We start from the raw sequence: 16,202 nt of genomic DNA on the forward strand, positions 1-16,202 counted from the left end.
GGTGATGGAGCCAGCGACGCCTCCTTCGCTGGTCACGGCTATCTGGAGACGCGCTCAAAATGAGCGGACTTTCCTCCGCGTGTGTGGGTGAGTCTGTTCATTTCAAAAGTACGACGGATAGTCCGGCGGACTTAGTACGCCGTATTAGTCCACTGCAAAAGTACCGTGTGTGGGCAGGTACTTTTACCAGTCAGTGTAGACCAGCCTGACATTTTAAATATAGGGCAGTGATGGAGAACCTTGGCACTCCAGATGTTTTGGAACTACATTTCCCATGATGCTCATGCACTCTGCAGTGTAGTTGAACATCATGGGAAATGTAGTTCCACAACATATGGGGTGCCAAGGTTCACCATCACTGTTATAGGGTATTGTTAGCTATGGCAGGATGTGGTGCTTTGGTGCATTAAAGATGTAGTAAGTAAAACTTTTCCATAAAACTATGCAGTGATGAGCTGCAAACAAAGGGCAACTTTGTATGTGTCAGGAACTAATTCACGCTGCTGAACACATAATTTAAAAAAATGGAAATAGAAAAATTGACTTTGGGGGTTATAGCTATAAAAATCCTTGCTGCAGTACTTTCTGCAGCAGACACCGCCTCTGTCCCTGTTGATGATTCCCCATTGCACGTGATGCTACACTGTACGGCTTCTAGCTCCCTACCAGAATGTCTTGCGGAGCATTCTTTTTGTAAACCCAACAAACTATTCCCCACCTACTGACTGTTACAAAACTTTTGGGTCAAGGTCAAGCAATTCCAACAAGTAACGGGTCTGTCATGTACCTGATCACAGACTGAAATGATGCAGTTGGCCTCTCTTATTTCTCCAGCCCAGGTCCTGCTGAAGGTAGAATGGAGGGTACCAATGGACAGGAGGAACATGGGTTCCGGCAGGTGTTGATAGGAGTGCTTGCAGCAGTAGATGCAGACCCTGGCAGGCTGGCAGAACATAAAGTCAGGAACGTTAGCTGATCCAGCCAAAGTTAAAGGGGCACTCCACACAGGCTGCTGTTTGGGCTGTGAGGCTTGTCAGAGCTCCTAGCTGGCTTGAGATAGAAACCTGCTGAGATGAGCAGAGCTGATACAGATGACAGCTGGATAGTCACTTGAGAGCAGAGCCGGGAACAGCAGCATGGTCACAGGAATAGCCGAGATCAGCAGCGAGGTTGCAAGATGAGGACATGGTCAAGAACGGAGGCGGGGTCAGGAACAGGCAACAGAGCAGAAGCAGGATCCAAGTTCAGCTCAGAGGAAAGCCAAGTCAGCAAAAGGGGAACAAGCAGAGTAATTCCAGGACACAGGGAACAGCTGAAAGACCAATCAGCACTGGAGCAAGAGCAGGAGCCCCTTTAAATAGTCCATCTAGTGCCAACATGCTTTGAGTGCCCGCCCGTGCTTGTGTGCTCGCTCCCATGCTTGTGCGCACTCCTAGTCACCATTCTGTGGAGAATTTTTCATGCATGCATCATTTCTTTTAGCCATTCTTTGTGCATGCGCATTTCTATCAACCAAAAGTCCGGTAGTCATTCTCTGACAGGGTCATACACAGTATAGTCCCATCTGTCATAAAGCGACATTACCTGAATAGGCCAAGCTACAATATGCCTCCAAGTGGAAATCCTATTGGGGGACTAATTTAAAACATATATTTACCAATAGTCAAATCATGATCCAATTTTCTACAGCAGGGGGAAAATCCCTTCCTGGTCCCCTGAGAGGCAATCTGATTTTCTCTGGTTCAACTTTACCTTTAAATATCTGTACCCACTTATATTATGTACATTTAGGAAAGAACCCAGGCCTTATTTAAAGCAATCTACTGAGCTGGTCAGAACCACCTCTGCAGGGAGTCTATTCCACATTTTCACAGCTCTTGCTGTGAAGAAACCTTTTACGTATTTGGAACGTACTTAAAGAGTGCCCCCTTGTCCTCTTTGATGACCTTAAAGGGGTTGTAAAGTTTTTCACCTCAATGCATTCTATGTCACTCAGCAGCCCCCCCCCCCCCCCCCCCCGAGCCCCTGTTATACTTACCTCTGTTTCCCAGTATGGGAACAAGCACACCAGCTTCGGACGGTGTCTCATGTCCTGTTAAGATAGATTGATAGCAGAGCAGCCATTTGCTAATCTAATGATGCGGGCACCGGGGGGGGGGGCGTCCTGAAGGAGAGTGCTTCTCTGGCGGGGCACTTGAGAAGAGGAGGAGTCAGGAGCGCCGCTAAGGGACTCCAGGAGAGGAGGATCGGGGCCACTCTGTGCAAAACCAACTGCACAATGGAGCGGAGGCAAGTATGACATTTTTTCTTAAACCCTGAACCTTTACAACCCCTTTAAAGTGAATACCTCAACACCACGTTCACTATATGGGCCCCTTATATATTTGTACATGTTGATCATATCTCCCCTTAATCTCCTCCTCTCAAGAGAGAATAAAATCAGTTCCTCTAATCTTTCCTCATAGCTGAGTTCCTCCATGCCTCTTATCAGTTTGGTTGCCCTTCTCTGTACTTTTTCCAGTTCCCTGATATCCTTTTTGAAAACTGGTGCCCCAAACTGAACTGCATATTCCATATGAGGTCTTACTAATGATTTGTACAGGGGGGGCAAAATGATATCGCTCTCTCTGGAGTCCATACCTTTCTTAATACAAGAAAGGACTTTGCTCACTTTGGAAACCACAGCTTGGCATTGCATGCTATTATTGAGCTTCTGATCTACCAAAACCCCCAGATCCTTCTCCACCATGGATTCCCTCCCTGTCACGTACCTAGTAGGCGAGCCCGGAATGCAGGAAGCGGCCCCTCGTAGCCCCTGGCTAAAGAACCCCTGGAGATGGTAACAGAAGCTCAACAGTTCAGGGGGCACAAGTGCCTGGCGGGTAGATGCTGGTCCGGATGGGCAGCAGGACACCAACAGCGAGCAGATGAAGCTGAAGACAAGAGACTGGTGTAGGCAGGCACAAGTGGTAGGCTGGCTGGCAGACGGACGTCAGCGGGTACAGCAGTCACAGGATATCCAACCAGGTAGGTAGGAACAGCGGAGTCGGGTACAGGCCGGGTCAGCAGGTAGCGGTCAACGTGGTACAAGAGGGATGAGGCAGAGGCGTAGTCAGGCAAGCAGGAGGTCGTAGGCAGGCAGCAACGGATCAGGGTCAAGGTCAAGCCGGGTAACAGGAACTAAGGTAGCAGATACAGGTATAGGGTAGTAGGATCTCCGAACGCGCTGTAGACTGGTCAGCACGAGTGGAAAGGAGCGAGTGCCTTAAGAAGACTGTAGGGCGCCAACCGGTCGCACGACGAGTCAGCGTGCGCGAGTGGACGTGCGCCCGTTCATGCCCCCACGTGCACGCGTGCGTTCGTTCAAGGCGACGCGAGTGCGTCCGATCGCTCTAGCGCGCGTTAACGGAGCACGACGGGTCCTTGGCAACAAACTTCTATGGGTAAGTCTCTCGTGCGCAAACGAGACGCCAGGACGATCGTGACACTCCCATTGTACTCCCCCTAGTATGTATGGTGCATGCATATTCTTAGCCCCCAAGCACATAACTTTACGTTTATCAACATTAAACCTCATCTGCCACATAGTCGCCCAATTAGACAGAGCATTGAGGTCGGCTTGTAAATTGGAGACATCCTGTAAGGATGTTATTCCACTGCATAGTACGGTGTAATCTGCAAAGACTGCAAAGACTGAAATTGTACTTTTAATCCCAGACCCAATATCATTTATAAAGATATTAAATAGTAAGGGTCCCAACACTGAACCTTAGACCAGCCTTTCTCAACCTTTTCAACACAGAGGAACCCTTGAAATAGCTCTCTGGTCTCGGGGGAACCCCTACTAAAAATTAGAAATCTACAACTCATGATACATTGGTGTGATGGTCAGTGGGAAGAATGGTCCTTACACTTGTGGTCATTGGGAAGAATTACCTCCTTACAGATAGCTAAAAGGATCTGTGGTGTGAGTGGGAACTTATCTGAGAGGCAGAAATTTCCCAATGCTGAAGGAACCCCTAGCAACCTCTGGAGGAACCCTAGGGTTTCATGGAACCCTAGTTAAGAATCACTACCTTAGACCATTCAGAGTAAGAATCATTAACCACTACTCTGAATTTGTTTTTTTAGCCAGTTTTCTATCCATTTACAAATTGATCTTTCCAAGCCTGTAGACTTTACCTTACACATGAGCCGTGTGTGGGGAACTGTGTCAAACGCTTTTGCAAAATCCAAGTATACCACGTCCACCACCATACCTTCCACCTTTCTGCGATGGGAATGAGGGACACCTATTAGCAAAAGTATGTAGGCATAGGACACACCCTCTGCCACGCCCCCTTAAAGGAGAATTGTCCAAAAAAATTACTGGTTAAACCCACTAAGTGCTTTTTTTTTTTTTAATCACTACTATTCCTTTAGCTTGGCTTTTGGAAATGGCAAATGCAGCCATTTAGACATTGGATGAAAGGTTTAGCACTGGGAAACACTTTTTTGATAGATAAAAAGTGCATTTTATATACAACTATATGGATCAGAACAAAATGAGGGAGAAATGAGGCGGAAAGAGGGACTTTGTTCTAAATCAGGGACAGTCCCTCGAAATCAGGGACAGTTGGGAGGTATGCCCCCGCCATCCCTCTGTCCAAGGTTTTACTTACCCCCTCATAAAAAGAAATCAGGTTTGTTTGACAACTTCTGTCTTTCCTCAACCCATGCTGTCTGTTGCTTAAAATATTTAGTATTGTGCAAACTTTTACAGATTAACTTTATTAAATACCGAAACTTCCTTTTCTGATGAATCTGACAATATTATAGTATTTGTTCTTTCAGTATACCGTATCTAAATTTAGTTTTAAGGTCTAATGTGCGGCTTTTTGCATGCAATTCATCCTAAAAATAGAAATAGCAATATCATGGGTCTTTGCAGGACAGAGAGGAGGAGATATGTCACAGTTAATGCCATGTACAGACACTTACCGTGTTAGGAAGGAGGATGAGAATATAAATTGCCCGGTACATGCAATGAGCATGTAGAAGAGCAGTAAGGAGAGGAAGAAGGACAAGTATATAGACAGAGTATTGTATACAATCAGCAGGCAGAGCAGGGAGATGGGAAGCAACAGCCATGTAGATGTCCCCATCTATACACTGAATGGACACAATGGTAGGGAGCATTGTGAGAAAACAAAATTTGGGGACTTTACGCTGGATGCCACAAACGGACACAGCAGCTCCAGCCTGGGCACTGTGCTGTGTGTTATCACAGGGGCCTCCGGGGGGTTTGGAAGGAGCCTGGCGTGGGAACTGTGCCCCAGAGCGGCGCCAGGCTCTGCCCTGCTGCTGGTGGCCCGCACAGAGCAGGCGCTGCATGTGTTGGCTGAGGAGCTCACACTCCAGTACCCGGACATGGAAGTGAGATGGGTGGCTGCAGATCTGGGCACAGCAGACGGGGTGAAGAAGACGGTGAAAGTTGCACAGGAGCTGAACGGATGGGACGCGGCACAAAGGATCCTCCTTATCAATAACGCAGGTAAAGGACGCAATGTCACAGAGCTGTCAATAATATAAAATTATTAAAAACACATTGCTTCTCAAAAGACAAAAATTGGCAAAATATCGTATTCTGCTCAATTTCTCTGGAATCTTTACAGCTCTTCTAGGACAGAGGAAGTTCTTTGCTTTTTCTTGTGGGAAGATTAAAGTATCTAAACTAAAAACGTTTTTTTAGTTTAAAAACAGGAAATAGCATAAATCTTCCCAAGAGGGACACGGACAGCTTTAAAATATTTTAATCGCTTCAGCCCTGGAAGATCTTACCCCCTTCCTGACCAGAGCACTTTTTTGCGATTCGGCACTGCATCGCTTTAAGTGACAATTGCGCGGTCCTGCGACATGGCACCCAAACAAAATTGACGTCCCCAAAAAATATATAAAAAAACTAATTTCTTTCTCAGTTTAGGCCAATATGTATTCTTCTACATATTTTTGGTAAAAAAAATCACAATAAGCGTATATTGATTGGTTTGCGCAAAAGTTATAGCATCTAAAAAATAGGGGATTTATTTATGGCATTTTTATTATCATTATCATTTTTATAAATTGACGTCCTTTTTTCCCCACAAATAGAGCTTTCTTTTGGTGGTATTTGATCACTTCTATGGTTTTTAGTTTTTGCGCTATAAACAAAAAGAGAGTGACCATTTTTAAAAAAGCACAATATTTTTTACTTTTTGCTATAATAAATATCCCCCAAAAATATATAAAAAAAAAACAAATTTGTACCTTGGTTTAGGCTGATATGTATTCTTCCACATATTTTTGGTAACAAAAATCACAATAAGTGTATATTGATTGGTTTGCGCAAAAGTTATAACATCTAAAAATAGGGGATAGTTTTATGGCATTTTTATTATAATTTTTTTTTTATTAGTAATGGCGGTGATCTGTGATTTTTTATCAGGGCTGTGACATTTTGGTGGAAACATCGGACACTTTTGACACTATTTTGAGACCATTGTCATTTATACAGCAATCAGTGCTATAAAAATAAAAATGCACTGATTCCTGTGTAAATGACACTGGCTGGGAAGGGGTTAACCACTAGGGGGCAATGAAGGGGTTAAGTGTGTCCTAGGGAGTGATTCTAACTGTGGGGGGGGGGTGGGCTTCAACTTACATGACAGCGATCACTGCTCCCGATGACAGGGAGCAGTGATCTCTGTCATGTCACTAGGCAGAACAGGGAAATGCATAGGCATATCTCCACGTTCTGCTGCTCCATGACACGATTGCTGGGGGACCGGCGGACATCGAGTTTGCGGGGCACAGTGAGGCTGTACGCGGCATGCGCACATGCCCACTAGCCTTGCCATTTAAAGGGGACGTACAGGGACGCCCATTGCCCACCGCTGCCATTGTGCCAAGGTATACCGGCATGCGGCGGTCGACAAGTGGTTAAAGCAGAATTCTGGGAATTTTTTTTTTTTAAACTACACTAGGTAAGTAAGTTGTCCCAAATAATATATGTACAACGTGTGGATGGCTGCTGCTTAACCCCTTCATGTCTGTGGGTAAAACTAATTTTAACGACTGAACATATCTTTGCAACGGTAACATGTGTTAGTAAAAATAGTATATTTATTATATATATATATATATATATATATATATATATATCATTGCAACTACAGGTAGATTATATTGTGTTTTTTCTGTGCATAACGGAAAAAAATGTTTTGTTTTGACTCGTTAATCTAGTTATTTTGTTTTAATTAAATTTGGTTGATTCGTTCACTTCGTTTTTGGAATGCATTTTCAGAATTCATATTTGGAATTTTTCGAATTTTCTTCTAATTTACCGATTTTTTTTTTTCAATTCAAAACAATCAAATCGATACATTTTCGCATTGGTTGAAATTAAAATGTTATATTGTTTTCAATTTGAATCCAGCAAAGTGAACAAACAAAAAGAAAAATCTTCATCAAATGATTACAATGACGACTTTAAATCACCTTTGGCTTAACAAAAACAGCTCTTTTTTTGTTTATAGTGCAAAAAAATAAAACCTGCAGAGGTGATCAAATAATATAATATATAATATATATATAATATAATGGGGAGCTGCGCTAAATACAATGAGAATTTTTTTTTTTTTGACAAACATTTCAAAAATCAAACCACATACAACAAATATTGTATACTGCTACCCACACGTAAACAAACTCATAATGTGAGTGAATAAATAAATCAATAAATAAGTGTATAATAAATTGATTATATGGACAAGAAAAATAAGTAAAATAAATTAATATATATAATGTGAACCCAATAAATAAATTGTGAACTAAATCAGAACTTTTTTTGGGGGTAGAAAAAATCCATAAACCAAGCCACATACAGAAAGTATTAAAAACGAACACCCACAGGTGTACAAACTCAAAATGGAAATCAGACAATTGTCAGATTTTCCGTGGACAAATGTTGGATAGCAGGTTTTAAAATGTTCTGCAGACAAATGTCTGATTTTCCGAGTGTGTGTACACAAGTCCGTCAGACAAAAGTCCAAAGTACAAACACGCATGCTTGAAAGCAAGGACGAGCCGGAAGCGGCCGGTCTTGTAAACTAGCGTTCATAATGGAGAATTAACATTCGTGACACGGCAAATTATTAACCACTTCAATACAGGGCATTTATACAGCTTCCTTACCAGACCAATTTTTAGCTTTCAGCGCTCTCACACTTTGAATGGTAGTTACTCAGTCATGCAACACTGTACCCAAACAAAACTTTTATCATTTTTTTCATACAAATAGAGCTTTCTTTTGGTGGTATTTAATCGCCACAGGGTTTTTTATTTTTTTGCGGCATAAGTGAAAAAAGATCGAAATTAAAAAAAAAAAAAACACTTTTTTTTAGTTTCTATGATAAAATTTTGCAAATAAGTCATTTTTGTTCATAAATTTGGGCCAAAATTTATACAGCTACATGTCTTTGGTAAAAATAAACAAAATTAGTGGCTATTATTTAGTCTCTTTGAAAGTTATAGCGTCTACAAGCTATGGTGCAAATCATTGAAAATTAATCACATCTGATCACACCTGATGCACTGACGGCCTATCTCATTTCTTGAGGCTCTGAAATGTCAGGAAAGTACAAATACCCCCCAAATGACCCCTTTTTGAAAAGTAGACAGTCCAAGGTATTTAGTAAGAGGCATGGTGAGTTTTTTGAAGTTGTAATTTTTTCCCACAATTCTTGGGAAAAAGAAGAATTTTTTTTTAGTTTTCTTTGTTTTTTTTTTTACAAAATTGTCATAATAACAAGTTATTTCTCATACACAGCATATACATACTTCCAATTACACCCCAAAATACATTCTGCAACTCCGACGAGCTGGTGACAGGTACTCGGGTACTCCGACGGGCTGGTGACAGGTACTCGGGTACTCCGATGGGCTGGGGACAGGTACTCGGGTACTCCGACGGGCTGCTGACAGGTACTCGGGTACTCCGACGGGCTGGTGACAGATACTCGGATACTCCGACGGGCTGGTGACAGATACTCGGGTACTCCGACGGGCTGGTGACAGGTACTCGGGTACTCAGACGGGCTGGTGACAGGTACTCGGGTACCCTGACGGGCCGGTGACAGGCATTCGGGTACTCAGATGAACTGTGACAGGTACTCAGATGGGCTGTGGCAGGTACTCAGGTACTCCGGTACTCAGATGGACTGTGACAGGTACTCAGATAGACTGTGACAGGTACTGGGGTACTCAGATGGGCTGGGACAGGTACTCAGGTACTCAGATGGGCTGGGACAGGTACTCAGATGGGCTGGGACAGGTACTCGGGTACTCAGATGGGCTGGCAGGTGCTCAGGTACTCGGATACTCAGATGGACTGTGACAGGTACTCAGATGGGCAGGGACAGGTACTCGGGTACTCAGATGGGCTGTGACAGGTACTCGGGTACTCAGATGGGCTGTGACAGGTACTCGGGTACTCAGATGGGCTGTGACAGGTACTCAGGTACTCAGATGGGCTGACAGGTACTCGGGTACTCAGATGGGCTGACAGGTACTCAGGTAGTCGGGTACTCAGATGGGCTGACAGGTACTCGGGTACTCAGATGGGCTGACAGGTACTCAGGTAGTCGGGTACTCAGATGGGCTGGGACAGATACTTGGGTACTCAGATGGGCTGGGACAGGTACTCAGGTACTCGCGTACTCAGATGGGCTGGGACAGGTACTCAGGTACTCAGATGGGCTGACAGGTACTCGGGTACCTAGATGGGCTGACAGGTGCTCAGGTACTCGGATACTCAGATGGACTGTGACAGGTACTCAGATGGGCTGTGACAGTTACTCGGGTACTCAGATGGGCTGTGACAGGTACTCGGGTACTCAGATGGGCTGACAAGTACTCGGGTACTCAGATGGGCTGACAGGTACTCAGGTACTCGGGTACTCAGATGGGCTGGGACAGGTACTCGGGTACTCAGATGGGCTGACAGATACTCAGGTACTCGGGTACTCAGATGGGCTGACAGGTACTTGGGTACTCAGATGGGCTGTGATGGGTGGTGACAGGTCCACTTTATTGGGGGGGGGTAATCAGTGTGTGTTGGTGTACACTGAGCGGTACATCTTGTTACCGGAATCTCCTCCTCACACACGATCAGTGTGTGAGAAGGAGAAACCGGTAACATCTCGTTACCGCGGTTTGTTTACATTCTGTGACTGGCTGTAATTGGACACAGCCGGTCACGTGGTAAAGAGCCAATTTCATTGGCTCTTTACTGCGATCGGGGTTGGGCTGTGTCAGGGTGACAAGCCGCATCCCCGATCGGCGCTCTACATGCTCCCTAGGCGCGTGCACGAGCTCTGTAACGGCACAGTATATGTGACCGGCTGTGATTGGACACGGCCGGTCACATGTATCGGACGGGGGGTCGAATGGGAGGAAAATCCCACAGATCGGGGATGGGCTGTGTCCAAGGGACACAGCTCACCCACGATCGCCGTGCTGCGGGCCCCCGGGGGCCCGCAGGAGCGGCACAATACCGAGGCCGTCATATGACGTCCACCCAGGATGGGAGATCCCATCTGTGGCCGTTATTTGACTATGGCCCGGTATTTAAGTGGTTAAATCTCGAAATGCAGCGCACAATTCTCTTCTTCTTTAATGGGATAATAATGAAGCTGCTTTGCTGTTGATACTGATGGAGTTATTGCAAACTTATTTTCAAAGGCTTTTTTTTTCTAGTGATATCATGAATAATATACTATTTTTTTTTTGGGCAAGTTACCACAACACCATTATCCTGTAGTTTTTAAGATCAAAGATACAAACAACTATGTTGGTGTCCCTTGTTAATTTTACATTTTTCAATGTAACTACCTACTTCCGAACTGTCATTTGAAGTAAAACACATAGCCAAGTATTATTCTAGACAATTTTTTTTATTGTGCATTAAAAATATAAAAAAAATAAAATTAGACATGCTATCTGCCAATAGAACTTAAAGAGGAAGTAAACCCCTTCAAACCACTTTGACCTACAGGTAAGCCTAGATTAAGGCTTACCTGTAGGTCCAAGCAATATCTCCTAAACCTATATGGTTTAGGAGATATTTGCCCGAAAATGGGCACCGCTGTCTACGGCGCATGCGCCGTAGACAGCGGCGCACAGGCGCACTAAATGTGGCAAGTCCAAGAATGGATTTGCCTAATTTGTCGACTCCCGTGCGCATGCGCGGGAGTGACGTCATCGCGGCTTCGCCGAATGGCAGCGTCGGAGCTGCGAGACGCGACTCCCGTGCGCATGCGCGGGAGTGACGTCATCGCGGCTTCACCGCTGTCATTGGTTAGAGCTGCGAGACGCCACCAGCAAGATGGACGCGGCGGACTACAGGGATCAGCGGCGACTTCGCTGGCTCCTGTGTCAGGTAAGTGACACATAATGAGCTACTATGCGATGCATAGTAGTCCATTATGCTTTACCTTTGCAGGGAAAAAAAGAGGAAGTAAACCCATCAGGGTTTACTTCCTCTTTAACCAAAAAGTGCATTCTATGCATCCAAAAATATAGAAAATATAACAAATCAATGTTATTCAACCCAAAAAAATGATGTCAAAGCAATAACTACAAGGCCAAAAATAAATAACACGTTATCTCCTCCGATTCCGCAACGTGGCCGGTTGACGAGCAGCCGGTCAGATACGAACTGAAAAGTGTGAACTGAAAAGCGCGACATGAAAAGTGCGAAATAAAAGCACGAATCAAACTTCTATTAACAGGAAATTAGCAGAAGGAGCCCAAAGGGTGGGGCTAAAGAGCTGAAAAACCATGTAGTACGTCACTATGTTCGTGATTGTTGGCCAACAATTGCGTGCCGTGTGTATGCGAGACAAGTTTGGGCCAACGCCCTTCGGACAAAAGTCCACGGTTTTGTTGGCCAACAATCTGATCATGTGTACGAGGCTTTAAAGAAAACAGCATTGCTGGTCAGCAATTGCTTTCAAGTTGTTGCTGCATGTAGAGACCTCAATATTGGTTCTAATATACATTGTAGATCTGTTAAATTACTGTTTCCTCTGAGTCTTTACAGGTTTTATCGTGTGTTGAGGGAGAGTTGTACTGCGCCCGAAACACATTGGCTGGTTTTATATGGCTTTTTTTTACCAACAGTTAAAACTTTCTTGGACTGTTTTACCTGGTTTTTGTCTTGTGCTCCTTTCTGTATTTCTATGGTTTGGGCTAATGTTGGGTACCCATAGAAGGAAGCCTTGCTGTGTGGGAGCCCCCTCATCATAGCTATTACATTTATTTGAAGTTTTCCTTCATCTGGCTACACTTGCAGCGCCTCTTTGAGTACGTTATTCTGACTGCTATTTGTGGGCAGCTTTAAATAATGTTCTTGATCACAGGTCTGTGTCCTCTTCCTTTGCAGGCTCTCTGGGTGATATCAGCAAGTCTTTTTTGGATTTCACGGACCCTCTAGAAGTGGACAGATATTTCTCCTTCAACGTGTCATCAGTGATGTGTCTGACCTCCTCCCTGCTAAAGGTTTTCCAGGGACGTCCTGGGCTGCAGCGGCTGGTAGTTAATGTCACATCTCTGGCTGCCCTGCAGCCATTCAAGTCCTGGACATTGTACTGCACTGGAAAGGCGGCTCGGGATATGATGTTCAAGGTGCTGGCCGAGGAGGAGAAGGATGTCCGCGTACTCAACTACGCACCAGGTAACTACTCACTTTCTGTAAAATTCTATGTAATAAACATTTAACGCACAATAAAATGAAAATCAAGAGAGATGGTATAGGGGAGACCATGGACTACCTCCATCTACATACAGTATCTTACAAAAGTGAGTACACCCCTTACATTTTTGTAAATATTTTATTATATCTTTTCATGTGACAACACTGAAGAAATGACACTTTGCTACAATGTAAAGTAGTGAGTGTACAGCTTGTGTAACAGTGTAAATTTGCTGTCCTCTCAAAATAACTCAACACACAGCCATTAATGTCTAAACCGTTGGCAGCATAAAAGAGTACACCCCTAAGTGAAAATGTCCAAATTGGGTCCAATTATCCATTTTACCTCATGTGACATGTGACTTGTTAGTGTTACAAGCTCTCAGGTGTGAATGGGGAGCAAAGTGTCATTTCTTCAGTGTTATCACATGAAAAGATATAATAATAGGATTTTTGACTTACCGTAAAATCCGTTTCTCTGAGTTCATTGACAGACACAGCCTTCTTTATTCAGAACCATAGGGTTATATTGCCCCCCTACAGGAGTAGGACACTAAGCAGACAAAAAGACTTGGCTACGCCAATGTGCAGTCCTATGTGATATATGTCGACCTGCATACACGTGGCATCCAAGGGAGAAGAAAGCATAGGAGTCAGTGTCGGGGTAAAAAGAAGGGCTTCCGTCTGCAAAAAAAATGGTGTCTTGGGCTACACAGTAATGGCTGCCGTTGTCTGAGCCACAAATCCATGCTATCATGACCGGCGAGCAACACAAACATGGCCACCGGCCATAGGCAGTCATCAGGCAATAGGGAAAAGGGTGCTGGCTACAGCAAAATGGCCACTGACCATAGCAAGTCCTCAGGCACGTGCTCGCTGGCCAGACTGGTTTTACCACTGAATCGAATGTCCAGCCCGTCACCCAGCCTGGCAGTTGATTATAGTTCTTACCGAAAAAATCCAGGGGAAAAAAATACATAGATAAAATTGCCAGGACAAGAGATGCAGGGAACTAGGTCCTTACTCCTGACTAGGCAGAAAAAACTGAAGGCCTGTAGCAGAGAGGGGGCTGTATACAACCTACAACCTAGGACTGCCCATGGGCCTAGCCAAGTCTTTTTGTCAGCCTAGTGTCCTACTCCTGTAGGGGGTGATATAACCCTTTGGTTCTGAATAAAGAAGGCTGTGTCTGTCAATGAACGAAAGAGAAAAAATATTTAAAAAAATCTGAGGGGTGTACTCACTTTTGTGAAATACTGTAGCTAATCCTTTATCCTCTGTGTAAAAGCCGAAGCATTGCCATGCAGTAATAATGTGAAGGTTCCTAATTTATGCAGGAAAAGAAAACACTATTGGATGTGTGAATCTTCCCATGAATCCATACTTCTAAAGCACAGCTAAAAATGAAAAAGAATAGCGAGATGGCTTTTGGGTTGATTGCTGGCCAACTTCCTGTGGGCTTGGGCTGTCATGGTCCCACCCCGTGTAGCTTTGACATCAATTCATTATGGGCTCAGAGTATATATGAAGAGTGATCACACACATAATACTAGTGCCATTCAGTGCAGCAGGAAGGACCGCACACCAACATTGAAGGCAAAGAGGAAGGAATGGCCATGGCATCTTTGGACTGGCTTTTGGATAAAAATTATGTGCATTTATTTTTGGAGGGTTTTTAGGTATTTCTCTGTACTGGCCGACCAGACATGGGGAAATGTGTATGTATTGAAGAGATATACTGAATAATTATTATTTTTACACATTTTAGAAAAGAAAACCAGGTTTCTGCCCCACGTAATGTGCTTCCTATTCACCCATCATACAGGGCCCATGAATAACGCCATGCAGGACCAGGTGCAGAGACACACAGCAGACTCCGAGCTCCGCCATAATTTCATTGAAATGAAGAAAAATGGAGAACTTCTTGACTGTCATGTCTCCGCAAAGAAAATGATGGGTATTCTCGAGAAAGACAACTTCAAATCTGGCCAGCACGTGGATTTTTTCGATTAGTATGTAATTTGATTAGTGCCAGTTGTGTGGTTTCTCTGTCTAGTTAAATATAAAAATCTGTGCTTATAAAGTCATGTGCTTACGGGTTTTCTGTACAGCTCCCAGTGTGCTAATTGCACTGGTGACTGTGGGTGCTGCTGGAGGATGTATTCATCTGTTCCCTGAGTTAGTAAGGTCTTGTATGCACCCCTATGTGAAATCCTAAAAACAAATGTTCTGACACAACAAGACACACTAAGTCAGTGGTCTCCAAACTGCGTCCCAGGGGCCAGATGCGGCCCTTTGCTTGTATCTGGCCCTTGGGACATTGTTGCCCACACTGTCAGCAACAATGGGGCATAGTTCCTCTCACTGACACCATTGATAGGGCGCTATTCCTCCCACTGATACCAATGATGAGGTACCATTCTTCCCACTGAGGCCAATGATGGAGCCCTATTCTACCCACAGGACACCAATGATGGTGCACTATTCCTCCCATTGATACCAATGATGGGGTACCATTCCTCCCACTGATACCAATGATGGGGTACCATTCTTCCCACTGATGCCAATGATGTGGCACTATTCCCTCCACAGGACACCAATGATGGTGCACTATTCCTTCCATTGATACCAATGATGGGGTACCATTCCTCTTACTGATACCAATGATGGGGTACCATTCTTCCCACTGATGCCAATGATAGGGCACTATTCCCTCCACAGGACACCAATGATGGTGCACTATTCCTCCCACTGATACAAATGATTGGGGTACCATTCCTCCCACTGATATCATTGATGGGGTACCATTCCTCCCACTGACACCAATGATAGGGCACTATTCCTCCCACAGGACGCCAATGGTGGGGCACTATTCCTCCCACTGTCACCAATGATGGGGCACTATTCCTCCCCCTAATACTAATGATTACTTATGCCAGGCATTTTTTTCTCCCACTGGCCACAGTCCAGCCCCTCTAAAGTTTGGATGACAGCAAATTGGCCCTTTGTTTCAAAATTTTGGAGACCCCTGCACTAGATTAACAGCAAAATCACGGTTGAAATACATATATGTGAACTGCCTTACTTGTCAAAGCATCTGCAACCAGCCTTGTGATTCAGGCACCCCGATCAGACAACATGGCAAGGTCCTGCACTCCCTTAGGCCTCATTTTTCGCAACACTGAAGCTGAGCAATACCACTGGTCTGGCACTTACTCTGCCAGTTGTATGAATGAAGAAAAGAGTAGTCTGAAAGCTGTTTCTTTGTTATGCCACTCCTCCATCCCCAATTAGAATATAATAAAGTTAAAATTTGCCCATGGGACTTTAAATGAGGTAATCATAATGGTCAAAGCCAGAAATTGGAGTAAACAAATTTATTTGCATAGAGATAAAACATAGACATGAATAATAGCCCATTGAAACAACATAG

General features: G+C 44.3%; 1 protein-coding gene across 1 annotated transcript; it reads left to right on the forward strand.

Moving 5' to 3' along the window:
- Positions 1-5,025: 5,025 nt before the first annotated feature.
- Positions 5,026-14,852, forward strand: LOC143975601 (sepiapterin reductase-like). Its single transcript, XM_077478078.1, has 3 exons — positions 5,026-5,533; positions 12,461-12,751; positions 14,595-14,852. The coding sequence occupies exons 1-3, from the start codon at positions 5,113-5,115 to the stop codon at positions 14,780-14,782; spliced, it is 900 nt and encodes a 299-aa protein (XP_077334204.1). The 5' UTR covers positions 5,026-5,112; the 3' UTR covers positions 14,783-14,852.
- Positions 14,853-16,202: the final 1,350 nt, after the last annotated feature.

This window comes from Lithobates pipiens, unplaced genomic scaffold, assembly GCF_037356315.1.
Source record: "Lithobates pipiens isolate NorthernLeopardFrog02 unplaced genomic scaffold, aLitPip1_a1.2 Scaffold_13, whole genome shotgun sequence".
In the NCBI taxonomy this organism is placed as follows: domain Eukaryota; kingdom Metazoa; phylum Chordata; class Amphibia; order Anura; family Ranidae; genus Lithobates; species Lithobates pipiens.

What these genes read in the sequence shown, in the direction of transcription:
- LOC143975601 (XM_077478078.1), top strand. Translation starts at nt 5,113, where the DNA reads ATGGGAAGCAACAGCCATGTAGATGTCCCCATCTATACACTGAATGGA. An exon ending in CCTCCTTATCAATAACGCAG is followed by an intron (nt 5,534 to 12,460) that starts GTAAAGGACGCA and finishes CTTCCTTTGCAG; the next exon opens with GCTCTCTGGGTGATATCAGC. An exon ending in CGTACTCAACTACGCACCAG is followed by an intron (nt 12,752 to 14,594) that starts GTAACTACTCAC and finishes CCCATCATACAG; the next exon opens with GGCCCATGAATAACGCCATG.